The sequence below is a fragment of the Carassius gibelio genome, chromosome A12 (genome assembly GCF_023724105.1).
Source record: "Carassius gibelio isolate Cgi1373 ecotype wild population from Czech Republic chromosome A12, carGib1.2-hapl.c, whole genome shotgun sequence".
NCBI lineage: Eukaryota > Metazoa > Chordata > Actinopteri > Cypriniformes > Cyprinidae > Carassius > Carassius gibelio.
The window spans coordinates 14,225,244-14,242,363 of record NC_068382.1 but is presented as its reverse complement, the minus strand read 5'-3'; the positions used below and the strand labels follow the sequence as shown (position 1 = coordinate 14,242,363).

Below are 17,120 nucleotides of genomic sequence, written 5' to 3'. Positions count from 1 at the left end.
TTCGTCTTCATTTGTGATCGGAGAAATGACAAACAACAAGCAGTAGTCTATACTGCTCAAAACTCGCGTTTGAATCATCAGTGACAAGTTCTTTAAATATGAAAACATACTTACAGTCTGTGAGTCAGAACAGACGGAATTGAAGGTTCAGGAAACAGTCCTCCATTATAAAATGTGTTGCACATGCACAAATATTTGGGTTGAACTGTTCTAGAACAGTGTTGTAAAAACAACTTAACCACTGATTTCTAGTTGTGTCCTCTTTGGAAGGCCAAACAAAGTAGTTTCACTTTCACATCGAAACACATAGCGTCTCCATGAAATGGCAGCGGCAGCAACAATACTACAGCGAGAATCAAAGTTATGCCTTCTTTCTTTGTGTGAGGATTTGGGCAGCATTATGCAAATCTTCCAACATAGTGATGTAGACATGAGGGCATGGATGAGTCTTAACTTTTACAAAGAATATCTCTTTGGGTTTGAGACTTTAATCTTTGCAACTTTAGGGATCTTATATATTCATAATCATGAACAGCTTGCAACACTCCAAAGATAAAGGAAAACTTGAAATCTCGTCATATGACCCCTTAAAAAAAGTCTATATTAAATCCATAATTATTTGAGAATAGCCCAAAAAAGTAACAGGTATTTAAAACAATAAAAGTTATGGTTTTGAGGTTATAAAAAAATAAAAAATAAGAGCAGCAACTGTAATTCAACTAATGGGGTGTAGTAATCACACTGTTCTGAGGTAAGAATAAACATGCTAAACTCTATTAAGAAAATCACATTGTCTCAGCCCTGAGGTCACTTAGCAACCTCTGTCTGTGTTCACAACATCAAGCTGAAAACAGCCGGTGCTGGGAGGAATGCTCTTGCTTATGGGTAAGCACACACGCAGGCACACATACAATGACAGACAAAACAGAAAACCACATTCACCCACGTGTTTGGCTTAATTTGAGCTATTCTTGAAGAAATCAGGTCGCAAACAGATGAAACAGTGTCACCTTAATAAACTTCATCTCTTCTATGTTTGTGGCAGACTGCTCTCACAACAGTATGCACCCCACTCACTCCACTGATGAAGAATGATTGAGTTTGTTAATCTAAATACAGTGCCACTCTGCACAACAAAATACTGTGGCATTTTCATCACATTTGTTTTGTTTTCATGTTCTAGAAGATGTATAATCAAAGCACCTTACATTATTCCTGAAGTGTAAACGCCATTGCAGAACTGTCTGAAAACTGCCACACAATAACAGTACATATAAATGGAGTTGGTCATAACTGACGAGTTACCTTTGCAGACGAAGCACTTGATGTGGAAGTGTTTGTTCTGCACCCGGAGCACCTCGCCTTTGCACGGCTTGCCACAGTTTTGACACGGGATGGGGCCGCTCTGCCGCTGTCCCGTCTGCTGTTCCGGGGAACTGTGAACAGCCTGCTGGTGAAAAGCTGTGGAGACACAGTGAGAAAAGAGTTTGGCAAAAAAATATATATTGTTATATCCCCAAATACATCATAAACTGACAGGTACAGAAACATTTAGGAATTAGTCGACAACCTATACTAATCTAACCTGACCTTAATCTGAATATTGAGGGAAATGTGTCTATGATCCTCTATAACTAAAGATAGCAGAAATAATAAGAGCAGATAGAGCAGATTTATACATTGAATAGTCAATATTGAATACTGTATATTAATTATTTTTTATTAATTTATTTTTTAGGTGTAACAATAATGTAGCATGTTCCTTTGAAAAGTTAAAATCCTGACATTGTCTACATCGTGCCATTGTTGTGATTTTTTTTACATCTAAGAATATCATTCAAGCCTCTAGTTTAAAAATAAATAAATAAAAAAACAGTCGCCATGAATAGAGTTTGTTTTTCTCTCGTGAATCTTTAAACTCTGAGTAAAGCCTGTGCATTTATTAGTAACTAAAAAAAATATTAGGTAAAGCTTGAAAGCTTGATGAACAACAATTACTAAAAATAAAGATAAAAAATTATAATTAAAGGTAACCAGGAATATTAAAAATGAAGGCTCTGCTCTCATGTGTAAATCTTTAAGCTGTCACTTGCGCCTGTCTGTATTTGTCATGTCACAGGAAAAGACAACCCATCTGTCAATACAAAAACAGAAACAGGCTTACTAATTTGTCAATACCTTTTACCTGTACCACTAATCCAACAAATGGCATGACATCTAATTTATACTTAAACAAACACGCTCTAGAAACCTCCACTGCATCAACTTGTTTTTATAGATCCTAAGAGAGACTCTTGTGTTGCTGAACCCCAGAAACAGCAGGCTGGGAATATTTAAAGACTCCTTTAAAACAAAAACTATTTCCTGCTTTCACAGATCAGGTAGAGTTATTAAACAATTTTGGACATGCATGACAATCCAACCCTAAAAACGCATTGAAAAACTATGGACAACTTACTTTTAGCATGCTGACTGTATTTGGCAATGATTTATACCTGAATTAATCTTTTGAAGACAGATAATATTTTTTAGAAACAGCTCTACAGGTTATTTTTATTCCATAAAGTGTGCTTCCAAAAAAGAATGGACAGGAAGGACAAATGTCCTCATTTTAGACCAGCATGGAATTGTTTTGCATGTAGTCTACCATAAATTTAGACTCATGCTCATCTACATTTTTAAAACTTGGGCAAACCTAGTGTAGATATTGATAACTAAAATAAAGTCAGTCAAAAATCAGTCGAAATAAAGATTAAATAAAGTACAATTGAAATAATAAATAAAAACCTACACTTTTAAAATGTTGCATTTTTAACTAACTGAAATAAGTTTAACTAGAAGTAGTGGAATTACTTAAACTGAAAAAAAGAAAAAATTAAAGCTAAATGCAATTATTAAAAAAAACAACACAAAATGACAAAAGTGCATACAATTATGAAAACGTTACAAGTGAAAATTAAGAAGCTAATTCAAAATGTAAAAACACTATATAATTGTTACGGTATTCAGGGACAGGAGACTGGAATAATAATATTATATACATTCATTACAGTTCTTGAAAGGAGGTTAAATGTTATGATAAAAAACAGTCAGTCATAAACCGTCTAATAGGTTACCTCATTAAGTGCTTAAGGCACTTTTGTGTGTGTTTAGTGTGAAAAAGGAAACTCCAATGATCACTCTAACGTTGAAGAGAATGTCAACCAGAATTGATTTATGTTGATTATTTTTGATTCTTCTGCTGAACAAAAAAAGTATGTTGGGTCCAAACAACAACAGACTTGCATTATATATTCAAAAAGAAAAAGAAAACACTGAAACATTTTGCTAAATAATTTCTGTGCAGAAGAAAGAAAGGGTGAACTATTACTGTCAAGTGTAAAAGCCCATACACTATAGAGTGTATAAAGAGGATTGTGGTGCCAGCCAGCACAAAACTTTCATAAACTATAGCAAACCACATCATAAAAGAGAGAAAATAGTGATTGAATCTTATAGATCTAACTACATCTCCTCTGATAAGAACTTGATAAGTCAAGGTGGAACATCATCAAGTTTACTGTCATGTACAGTACAGTACTAAAACAATCGAGAGTTTTTCCAAACCTCTGATTCCTTTCAACCTCAGGCAAAAATCTGTGGTTAAAGTAATAAAGGCATGATGCTATACTGCAGTAGTAAGATCCCTATCACTGCTGCACCTGCTCTGTTCATACACTCTTCGGCATGCTTCACACGTCCACATCATACATCATCAAAACCTCTGTTAGCATTACCAACTTCTGTGTAAGGGGAGGAGTTTGTACCACATGTCGTTAAACACACACACAATCATTTTCACCAACTTGCTCGCTCGTACAGACAGTCACCCATCTTTAAGCAGCTTCTCCATAAATAGAGCATCTAGTCAACCCATGGGGATCCCATCATGCCCTGCTACATTCTGCTTGAGGTCCACATGCATGTCTGTGTATTTGAAAGGTTCAGATTACCACCACAGCATGCCTCTGCCACTTGACTAGCCAATAATCACTCGACATGTGCCTTGTTTTGCAAATGCAATTGTGGGTTTGGGGGTAAGACTGAATTATAGAAAGCCTTTGAATGCTAGAACATTCACACTTTTACTCATGCAGCATAATTCAATATTACACAATACTTCCATATTTATGAGTTAAATATGAGCCCCATTCCTCAAATATCACACAATGCATGTCAAAGTTGTTTGATGTTCCCTATGAGCAATGAGAAGAGGTTTATATTTTCATCTACTGCATTTACCATCTCTTCATTCACTTTCACTGAAGTGAACAGATTCAGGAAATAAAAATTAAGTCACGTCTTGACCTCAAAGTTGCCTAATGGTCACAGACACATTTTGATGATTCTTCCGTGTTAAATCTCATTCTACCCTGTGTTAAAGACTTTTGTTTATAAAACTTCATCTTCATCTCTGTGCATTTGTTGACATTGTAGTGTGACAGATATATTGTGCATACTGTACCTAATCAAAATATTGACCAAAACAACAAATGTCAGAAATGATATTTTAATTTGAGGATGCATAACTTGAAAATCCACAAGCAAGTACATACATAAATTTGAAGATGTACAGACTTCTTTACTTTTAGTACTAGAGATAAATGTCCAAACAACTTTCAGAAAACCAATTTTAAAAAAGGATCTTACTGTGCACTGGTTAGGAAAATTCATGCAAAATTAAAAGATTTGCTGTTAAAGTCCCAGCAAATTGTCCAAGAGATGCTTAAATCTTTAAGAAACTTAAAGCACTACTTTGTCCATGAGGTTTCCAGCTGTCTGTGTGAGGATGATCCACAGACATGGCAGGATGATTAAAGGATTTTAAAGCAAATGACATGCTCATGAGCACAGAGTGCCTATTTTGATGCAACCATTTCAGCATCTTTTCAGATCATCAGAAACATCAGTTATGGATTTAAAGCAATTAATCTAAATCTCACTCAATGTGGGAGATTAACTTCCAAGACTCAGTGCCACAGATTATATTTGTGCACTTACATTCATTGATCTATCAGTTTCTCACTCCAAAGGACACACAAAAAAAAAAAAAACTGATGCACCATTACATTTTACAGAGCAAGAATCAGAATTTAGCAATTCAGCTAAAATCTTAACAGAAAATAACTATCTATAATATTTCATTTCTCCATCCAGATCCAGATCTGTTGTCCTGCATTAGAGAAGAGGCAGAGCAGAGGAAGGGGGTTGTAAAGGTTGTTTACTGTCACCAAGATCAGCACTAGGGTATTTCTGCAGCTGCTGCATCTCTACCAACAGTTATATCATGACTTGGACGTGTTTGCCCTTGTAAATGTGACAGAATTGCTTTGTGATCTCAAAGTGTTGGGTGCCAATACTGCCTGATAATGATTATCTGATTATCTTCCATTCTGCTGTCAGAATGAGATTTTAAACAGCTAATAAAAACAACACGATATTAGTTTAGAACAGTTTTTTTGCTTGTAAACTGTGCTTGATCTTCTCTCCTCATTCTGACAAGAATACTTATTCACCGCAGAAAGCAATATTTCGGATAAAGGAAGCAACAGTTTGAAGTTAGAAACACATTAATGATGGATTTGGAGGCTTTTCACTTCACAAGATGTCAGTCGCTGAACTCGAGTCATGTGGATTACTTGCGGAGTAAATTTTCAGCAGATTTTTATTTTGGGATGAACGATTCCTTTTAAAGAAGCATTCTTTTTCTCTCTTATAAAGACAGCATTGTCACTGGATAATGCACAATTCATGTTTTCAAAGTATATTTATAATAGAATATTATATAGAAATAACATTTATAAATGCAAATGATTTAAAAACTAATTGCAGTGAATGAGGTTACATTATATTAGTCTATATAATATGCTGTATTTATTGGCAACCAACCAATCAGCCACCAGCCACCAACCACTGATTCATTTTAACAAACTTACTGCACACTGAACACATTTAAAAGCAATTATCTGTTTACTTTCTTATTCAGACGTCACTGCAATGTCTAAACATGACAATAATTAATTATAACTTGTCTCACAGTAATAAATATAAAAAAAACTCTAATAGTAATCAAGCGCTCATTAATTCTTACTCAAAAATAAATACAAATAAATGAACAGATATCATGTAAGCATGTCACTATCTGTTCCCCCTCCCCTCCATGTTCTCATGGTCTCCTTCTATCACACACACACACACAAGCAAAAACATCTCTAGACTGCTGTCCAAGAAGGCCAGATTGCATTAGCTCCTGGAGTGCAACAGCATGTCCTTCTGCCAAAACCATGTATGGTCTCTAGGTGGGCTGTTTGTTATTGTTGTCATTTTAATAGACAATCCTCAAAAAGGTTAGCAGAGCCTCAATCAAACAAAAATGCTACTCAAACTTTTTTTTTTTTTTTTTACACAATATAGCCTGTATGTATGTGCTCTTTTTTGTGACATATCAGGACACAACTCTGTATAATGACTTGGTTATGACACAGATATTACAAGGAGAGGGTGACTTATGAGGACATAACCCATGTCCCCATTTTTCAAAACGCTTATAAATCATACAGAATGAGTTTTTTGAGAAGGTAAAAATACACAACGTTTCCTGTGAGGGTTAGGGTTAGGTGTAGGGTTGGTGAAGGGCCATAGAATATACAGTTTCTACATTATGAAAACCATTACGCCTATGGGATGTCCCCACTTTTCACAAAATCAAACGTGTGTGTGCATATACATGCATATATATATATATATATATATATATATATATATATATATATATATATATATATATATATATATATATATATATATATATATATATATATATATACATATACACACACACAAACACACATTATAGGATTGTATATTTGCCATGCGTCCCAAAAATGCATCATGAAATTTCATTTTCTCAAAGCTAAAAATTCAATGATGATAAACAGGCTTAATATCATAACACTGCAAAATACTACCAAGCCCCGAAATTACGAAAATAAACTCGTGTATCGTAAACATGTAAGATGACACAGGTTCCCACTGACAAAGTGCAGAACCACCAAATGAAATAATAAAATAACACCTAACCGGGGCGTCAAAGCGCAACATTACCTTTTTCTTCAGGCATCGTCTCCCGTAATCACGACTATTCTGTAAATAAGAGAATGAGCCCGCTGTTTGAAAAATATATCCAACAGTATAATTCAGTGCACCACAACGGTCTCGTTCACTTCATGTTAAAGCCGAGCTCCTCTCGCGAGCGTCGGAGAAATGCGCTTCCTCCAGCGCGCGTCACAGCGTTACTACAGGAATGAACGCAGGTCATTTGATTCCCGCCACTCGTTCGGGCTACTGTAGCAATACATTATAAATAGAAACTAGTCGATCAAAAACATGACACCCCTTCCCAAATATCTGAGGGCGTTCACCGTATTATCTCTGCGTGATGTACGCATATGGACCTTCATTCAGCCCAGCTGGGAAAACAGTTTATGAAACTTCCAAATATCAACGTGAGTAACATTTAAATAAAGGTTTCAGCTTCATTTGTCATGTATAAACTAACATCAGGTCTATGGCATGGAATGTAAACAAACGATATTTTAATGTACATGTAATGAAGCATATGTTTTATATTCCATGATTTCCTTTTATCCATTTGTCAAAAACTGGAACTCTCATATTATCCATAATATAGCCTACAGTTAAATTCTATACGATTAAATATGAAAATTATATTATATACAATTAAATTAAGTTACATTTTTAATACAAGTAAATTAAATAAGATTAATTAAATGTTGTTAAATGTTATAACAAACTATATATATATATATATATATATATATATATATATAGATAGATAGATAGATAGATAGATAGATAGATATAGATAGATAGATAGAGATAGATAGATAGATAGATAGATAGATACACACACACACACACACACACACACACACTTTTCTGCCACTTTAATGAAGAAAAGGTGTCAAAACTATGAAAACCCCAAAATCTAATAGAAATAGTCTGTTTATATCTAAAGTAAAAATGGATTGACTTAAGGATATAGCTACAAACATTATTATTTTTTTTTTACAATTTAAGATGTCCTAAATATGAAAAACAGAATGACCGACTGCAGTGTTCAGCCTTTGCTATCCCATAATGCCACATTCTGTCTGACTCCGCCAGAACTCTTTATATTGTGACTTTTATTACCACATTCCTTTGCACATGAGATCATGTTTTATATTGACTCTTGTGTTTCCTTGTCATTTTGAATCCACCTTTTCTTGGAAAAGGACTGGATTCTGATGGATCAGACGCCTGAAACAACAGTTACAAGCTGAGATTTTATCATCAGTGCTCCATTAGCAAGACTACACTTGAATGCAGTTGCTCTAATGAAAGTTCAGAAAATGAAGAGAGTCATGGCAGGCATTCATGAACCGCAGAACTTTTCACACACCCGGACCATTTAATTAATGCAATGAGTTCAGAGGGGCTCAACTCTTTTCACATTCTGAAGACCCCTGATTCTCACTCCAGCTCCATCTCTGTACACGGTTCACTCTTTGATGTCTAATCGCAGAGCATGAGTCAATGTCATACTTCTATCTCCCTCTCTCACATGTCCTCTGTAAGTCCTGAATAATGAGCAAGCTTGTGAGCCTTCAGCAAGCACCTGTCAGGGGCTACTGCAATAAAGGCAAGGGCCATTTGAATTTCCAGCACTTTCTTCACTAGAACAGCAAAATGTTTTTCTCCTCTCCATAGAGATTTACTTTAACAAAGTCAAAGATCCATGTAAACGGAAAACCAAACAGGTAACCAATTATGGTAATTATTTTTTTTTTACTGTGCTGTGTTTTACTGTGTCAGCAGCACCATTAAAAATGATTGTTTAGACACTGCTGAAAAGCTGTTCTGGCAATCCATGGAAAAAAAACAATAATGAAAGAGGCATTGTTCTAAAGTGAGAGATGGAAAAACAGAAAAAAGAAGTGATGGGGAGAGAGAGCCAAGCTCGGCCTTCAGAGAAAACATTATATAATTCCCTTTGTAGGATTTGCAAACAGAGAATGGACCCGATTAATCTGTGCTCATTTTTCTGTCCGTTGAGATGTTTTTTTTTCCCAAAGTTTGAGACCCTATCAGAATCAGAAAGAACTTTATTGCCAAGTATGCTTGCGCGTACAGTACATACACTGTACTTCCAGAACACAGAGACAAAATAAATAAAAATAAAAAAATTAGGCAAATAAATAAGAGTATAAACAATTGTGCTATAAATGATAATGGAATGATTGAGTAAGATGCAGGGATGTACTAGGATGGAGGGGTAACATAAATATAAGGATATTGCACATTTTTATTGCATAAGCATAAGTGGGGAACATTTAACTGTTCATGAGGTAGATTGCCTGGGGGAAGAAACTGCTATTGTGCCTGACTGTTCTGGTATTTGTGGCTCTGAGGCAATCGGCCAGGTGGCAAAAGTTCAAAGACTACATACAGTATAGATGTTCTCTTCACTGTATGTAGTCACATCTTCTTAAAACAATTTTGCTTTATAGGATATTTTCAGGCTATTTATCATCTTCACATCAGAATCAATAGAGACGGTAGGACAGTCAGAGGCGGATAAGTTGGAAAACACCAAAACCACACACACACACACACACACATACATATATATATATATATATATATATATATATATACATACACATATATATATATATATATACATACACATATATATATATATATATATATACATACACATATATATATATATATATATATACATACACATATATATATATATATATATACATACACATATATATATATATATATATATATATATACATACACATATATATATATATATATATATATACATACACATATATATATATATGTATATATATATATATATATATATATATATATATATATATATATATATATATACACACATACATACATATATACACACATATATATATATATATATATATATATATATATATATATATATATATATATACACATACTTTTTATTTAAATAACTATAAATTACAAAATAAGCTTTGGGAATATTCTAGTCTAAATGTTTGGTCTATAAATAAAACAGTATGTACTATAAAGTGTACCATTTCCATTATCTCACAGATTGGATCAAACCTCATCAGGATGTACACACTCACACAGACACATACGAGAACACTGCCAGTGTCAAAAAAGCTCAAATTCACTCTATACACTTTGGTCTTCATTTAAAAGTCCTTCAACACTTTAACTTGTCTGAGCTAATGGAGAGAGTAATAGGGGCCACAGAAGGAGAGAGATAACAGAGAGAGTGAGAGAGAAACTGGGATGGGGATATACTCTGCTTGCTCAAGATCAGACACCCTTAAGATTCAAGTTATGAATAATTTACAGAGGTCCTTTACTCTCTCCACGTAACCAGAGACTCCTCTAAAGCACAGCAGCGGTGCTCAGGTGTCAAATCTCAGCAACACACACAGCTGAGGGTGAGAACAGTATTTCTACTTCAGAATTTCAAGGTCAATTGTTTTTTTAATTATTGCTAAATTTACTAGCAATTTAAATCCTACACCATTTTATGGGGGAGGTTGATTTCACCCAAAAGCTAAAATCTATATCTTTAATGTTTTTTTTTATGATTATTTTAAATATAAATAAATATATATACACACATGCATAAACAGATTCTTTCTTTTCAGTCAAGAGAATGAAAGCAAATTTTTTTTTAATTTTCTGCATGTTTGAATGTGCTCTAGAACTATGGGAAACCCCAAAGATGATGTGAGAGGGAAGCAGCGACCGAATCAAACATCTGGAAATAAAGGAAAGCAGCAGAGAACAAAATATTGTAGTAGTCATGTTCACTATTTACAGCTAAAACTAAAATTAAAACTGATTATTTAGAAGTTGTATTTCAAACAATGGATTTGTGAAGTTACTACAGTTTGTGACCATTCATTTTTTCTCTAAAAATATATGAAACATTTCAAACATTGTATGAAAAATGCATCCCTACATGACACAGTAACACGGGTTCAACCAATGGTGTAAGTATGGCAGGCCTATATGTTTGTGCTACTAACAGCAGTCAGGGGAGTGTTCTAAAACCTGTCTGGAAACAATCATTATAGCAAAAATAGATTTAGCTATCAAAAAAAAAAAAACATTGTATTACAAAAATATTACAGTAGTTTGAGTTCTGATTTCACAAAAATTTTCACTACAGTTTTCCGTTTAATTTTTACCAAAACATGCAACAACAAAAAAACAATAATAGCCAATCTTTCTGCTATTTTACAGTTCCTAAGATCAGAACACTGTCTGCCAGTAAAACCAGACCTGACCTATCGGTTTAGCACAGGGACGCTACATTCTAGATCTGTCCCCATAACCTCAGCACTCTTCTGGTTATCATGGAAGGATGAAAGGGGTGATGGGTAGATCATCACACTCTGCTGTAACATTCCATTCCAAGCCAAAGATACATAAACACCACACACACACACCAAGCCCAGAAATTAACCAGGGCTTTGGGGAAAAAGCCACCAAAATGAACAAAGTTGACACAAATTCAAGATAAGTTCAGTTGGCAAAAAAACTAACAAAAAACAATTTAAGTAAAGATACCGGTGGTCCTGATTGAAGTGAAATATGAATGTGTCGCATCACACTTAGATCTGCTCACGTTGATTTCTTTCACTCGTTTTATCCAATTCAAGAACCCTACACATCAAAAAGCAACAAGATGCTTTTTGCTGAACCAAAGGAGCTTCCATTAAAGAACCATTATTTTTGAGATCTGATGTTTCTGGCTTGACTTCTGGGAAGAGAGGCATGCTTGATCAGACGATATATTTATATACATATTCAAAGAGAGAAAATTAAGGAAAGAGTATGCATGCATGAGAATTGCTTGTGGGTTCACACTGTTTCAGTATTTCATCAATAAGCTCAAACTGTCAACATAATTTGATCAAACCAGATGAACCTCCATCTGGGGTGACATGCTAACTCTTCATCAACACTGACTCAGCAGTACTTTATTCAGCAGAGCTATGTTTAATAAAATAATGAAAACATTCAAAGCAAAGTGCATCATTTGAGTTTTATTACTGTGGTTCATAGACTCTTTTACAATCATACAAACGTGACAGTAAAAAGTTATTTTATGAGTCAATTATGAGTCATGTTTTATAACTGAAAATAATACATGGTAGGAAAAATCACATCATAACATTAATAATAAAAAAGGGAAATGTATAAAAGTCTAAATGCTCAGATGTCGGGAGTAAATGACAACTGCTAAGTTCATAATTACAACCAACAACAAAACACCTTGCTTAGGAGTCATTCTTGTCTACTTCTGCTCCCAGCGTCAAAACAATGGTGGACTGATGACCACTCATTGAGTCTGTACTGAAACACTACTGACAATCAAACTATGGTGGGAGGGGCCTGTTTTTGTGACATCACACAGACAGGCATATGTGATCGCCTTGATTTGAAAAAGGGGTAAAGCAGATAAATATATACATATATAAATTCACTGGGTGGATTTTTATAATTTAAGGGGGGTTGTGTACACACTGCCAACACACATTTCAGTTCAAACAACTAGTAAAAGCGCATGAAGCACCATATGACCCCTTTAACCAAGTATTTTGAGCAGACACATCAAATGACCCATAGACCTTCGAGTTCAAGTTAGATGTTATATTGAATTAAACATGAGAATGAGGCTGTGAGGGACAGGCATACACTTGCACATCAATGTATAAACGTCCTATACCATTCAAATTTAACCAAATCACAATTTTCTATACAGTTTTTTAGTTTTTGTCTAAAGACATTTTGCAAGGTGAACAAACTGGTATGTTGTTAAACTACATTTCTGAATGAACTGCACTATCCCTTCTGACCTCACAGCCTTGATTTCCTTCCAGTCAACAATAAAATATGGTGCTACCCTGAATAAGGTCTATATGACAGGCAATGCTGCATACAAGTGTATCGAATACAATGTCACTATTCTTGAAATGTCCCTCAAAACACACAAGATGTGATGATGAAATGGCATTCTCCCAGCATGCATCCATCCAAGGCTCAATTATAAAAACAGCAGGGTTCATTTAGAAAGCAACGGTGTACATTTCAAATACTTTCTCATGCACTGATATATTCAATTTGTGTCTCCTTTGTGATTTCCGCAGTTCAGAATGACACAAACCACTGAAAACAGCTTCTAGGTTATTCTTCCACATTACATAAAAAAATGAGTCTTCTGATTTTGTCCCTACCTTAGCTATTGTTTGATGAATAAGCTGGAGGACATTCCTCTCAGTCAGTACCAATAAAACCAGGACAAGGAAAATGTCACAGGCCCACTCTAGATTTCAGGGCTAATTGCTAGTGACTGTTTCTCAGGGACTTACAGTAGCAGGAGTGACATCACCAGCTATTTCTCTATTTACTTCCAACAGCTGTATAAAAAAAAAAAAAAAAACAGTATGCACAGTTTCTGCAAAGAGCATAGATCCATAATGTCGTTATTTTTAAGATTTCATAACAATTGTCTTAACTTGCATACCCTAATACAGCAGTTCTCACCTGGTGGATTGCAACCAACCACAAAACCATGCAAAGTTTAAAATAAATAAATAGGCTTATCAACTTTTAAAAAGGAGGAGAAATTCACATATTTTTTGTTGTTAATGTCATATAGCATGCATCCATTATTTTGGCACAGAGTCATCTGTCATTAATGAAAAACTGCTAAGGTGGCGTTTCTGAAGTGGTATTTATGTGTCTTTACACAGATTGTTTAATGCTGCAACATTAAAGCATAGCATGGCTTTTATACAGCCCTGCCAACACTCTGTCATGACCAATTCATAATTATTTTATGAGGTGGTTAATTCGTACGACCTCACACATATTGTTTTGTTTATTTCTGTGAGGGTAGGTTTAGGGGCACGGCAAGGGGTGGTCCTTTGTACAAATTCATTTTTCACAAATCATACATATTCTTACAAGTGAGGTCATACAGTACAAATTCATATGAATTAGCCACCTCGTAAATGGTTTGGTTTCAATTTAAGTTTATTGCCACATCAGCTTCACAGTCTATTTCATGGCAAAAATGATACATTAGAAAAACAATACAGTAGTGCACAATACAAAATACAATAAAAAATAAATTGATATAAAAAGTATTGAACATAAAATTCTATAAAACCTTTACATTTGAAAGGAATTGTATACGTTTTTTTTGGGTCCATCTTATAAAACAATCATTAAGACTATGTCCTGATAATAACGTTTGTCTCATGACATTAAATATTAGGCAGACCAAAAGCACGTTTAGCCAAATACAAATAGTAAAACATGTAGGGATTTACAATGAGATAAGGTTGGCATTGCACCTAATTTTAAGCAGGCACAGAGCAGCCTTAACTCTGCGGAGTAAAATAGAACCCCTTAATATAAATGCACAATGTAAAATATAGAAGCAACATTATGCAATATATAAAAATAAACAAATAGAATACAACCCAAAAACTTGAATAGTTCACCAGCAAATGGAAAAGATTGGTGCCAATTACAAAGAGTTTTGTGCTGTAAACTCTTGCTTACTTTTAATCTTTCACTTTAAAAACATTTGTTTACTTTTGTACAGTATTTCTTCATTTATATATAAATGATACATCTGACACAGTGTTGGGGACAGCACTTGACGCCTGATATAAAATTAATTTCATCCTGAACTAAACCTAGTTGAGAACTGCCCTAATGTATTCGCCTCACTCCAAAGTCATTCCCATGAGGATTTAGCGCTCTGGTATGACATCGGTCAGATACACATGAGGTGAGCTTCTGGCACAAATTATTCGGACCTAAAAATAAGGTTATGCAGAAGGTAAATTATTTACCAAATTATATATCATTTTGGTTCACACTGTTCCAGAAGAACATTTATAAAGGCAAATAATATAACCATTTAAAAATAAATTTCACTATGAAGAACAAATAAAGCAACCATTTTATGAACCTGGGAGAATAACACCACGCAGATAACAGAAGGATTTAGCAGGGTCTCATCAGTCTACTTCAAATTATGGTGCTTTTGGGAAATGCAACTCAGGAATCGATGTCACAGAACATCATTCCAAACATAAAAAACCATGACCTACGGAGAATATTGATTAAAGTCAGAGATATTGACCACATTGACAGCATAATCATCTAATACCAGAGATTATCCTTCTAATTATCAGCTGTTCTGCTTAACGCCCTAATTGTTAACTTAAACTACAGATAGTGAATGATGGTGTTGTAGACCTACTATATTGTTAAAATAGTCACAGAAATGCAGGAGAAGATAATTAACTTCCTATGGTAGTTCCTAAAACTGGTAAATTGTGACCATAACCCTTTACAATAAGGTTCATTAACTACTTCACAGTTAAAAAACTAAGAATTAATGACACTTCTAAAGCATTTATTCATCTTAAATGTTAATTTCAACATTTACCAATGCATTAAAATCAAATGTTGTACTTGTTAACATTAGTTACTGCACTGAATTAACATGAACTAACAATGATTGACTATTTTCATTAACAAAGATTAATACTGTAATAAACGTATTGTTCATTGTTCGTTCATGTTAATACATTAACTTATGGAACCTTATTGTGCAGTCTTATTGTGACTATGCACAGGATTTAATTTAATTGTTGGGATAAAAATAAAGGAGAACCATCTTTCGGATTTAAAAAAAAAAGAAAAAGACGAGAGAAAAAAAAAATATAAATGGTGTTAGTTTTCCAAAAATAAAATAAGCCCACTGCAACAAAGACCTTAAGACTCTCAGCAGTAGTAATTTTATCAAAGTGTTATGAATTGTTTTTTGTGTGTGTGTCACTATAGCTGCAAATTACCAGTGGGCTCATGTGGCTTTATTTAACACCTGCCCACGTTAAACTGAAGAGACAACCTCTCTGAACCTTTGACAGTAGTACATACTACAGGGCTGCACTGTACTTAATGAGCGCTGGTGGATGGGTGGGTGAACCCAGTCTCCGGGCTTTTAAGAAGTGTAGTATACGTGACACACTCCCAACATACAGTACTCACCGGTGCTCATTATTATCCGCAGACCTTTTCAGAGTCCAGTGTCATGGATGTCTCACGCTCGGCTATCAGCGCGCTCCGTACATATTTCAATCGCCCGGTGCTCGTCAAAGTGCTCGAGCCAACGAAGCGAGTAATTAAAAATAAATAAAAATAAAAATAAATAACTCCGCCACATAAGCCCTCGCACCTCCGTATCAAGAAAAGTCGTTGATGGGTCTTGTAAAATCGGTGAAAAAAAACCGTAGTGCGCAGCGTTGCGGCCGCATGCACGAGCGGGTGGTGCCGTGTGGCTGTGATGCGCTCGTGCGTATTTGCCTCAGCACCATTCCTGCACGAGCCGCTATCTGACTGCTACGTACAGCGACAGCGGGCGGCTGGGAAATGTAGTTTATGTGAGGGAATGACATTATCAAACTCCGGAGTTAACTACAGCAATAATCAAAATGAAATGGCTATTATTAATATTCATCAGTTACAAGAAAGGAGCCCACTCAATATCTGTAGCAACATATGACTGGGGCCCCCAGGGGCCTCTGGTGGCACTCACCAAGCCTCCACACAAAGGTTAATGATCACTATAAGTCAAAGCTGGACGAGTTGACGCTGTACTTTCAACATATCTATGCACTTTCAAAAGCAACACCAATTAATAATCTTAAGATATCAATATATGACCCCCCCCCCCAAAAAAAAAAGAAAAAAAAAAAAATTTAAATGGCTGTACAGCGCATTTTTTTTTTATGTAGTTTAAATTTTAGTACGTCGAGTTAAACTAAGTGAAGTGAAAATTAGAAATTTAGCTGAAATGAGTTTTATAATTTCAGTTAACTTTTATTTCAAATCAACAAATGTATGGTTTTAGTTCACTATAACAACCCTGGGCAACTGCATGT

General features: G+C 34.8%; 1 protein-coding gene across 6 annotated transcripts in view; it reads right to left on the bottom strand.

Moving 5' to 3' along the window:
- LOC128025238 (actin-binding LIM protein 2-like) overlaps positions 1-16,865 on the bottom strand; it is a 65,540-nt gene extending 48,675 nt beyond the window's left edge. Inside the window, exons 1-2 of one of the 6 annotated variants that reach the window (XM_052611380.1) lie at positions 16,228-16,865; positions 1,306-1,461 (exon numbers count right to left, since the gene is read on the bottom strand). In XM_052611380.1, the coding sequence (XP_052467340.1) occupies positions 1,306-1,461; positions 16,228-16,237 (166 nt within the window). In that variant the 5' untranslated portion in view covers positions 16,238-16,865. Of the gene's footprint in view, positions 1-1,305; positions 1,462-7,143; positions 7,396-16,227 lie in introns of those variants that run through there. The other 5 variants (XM_052611375.1, XM_052611376.1, XM_052611378.1 and 2 more) reach the window with 5 other exon arrangements.
- Positions 16,866-17,120: the final 255 nt, after the last annotated feature.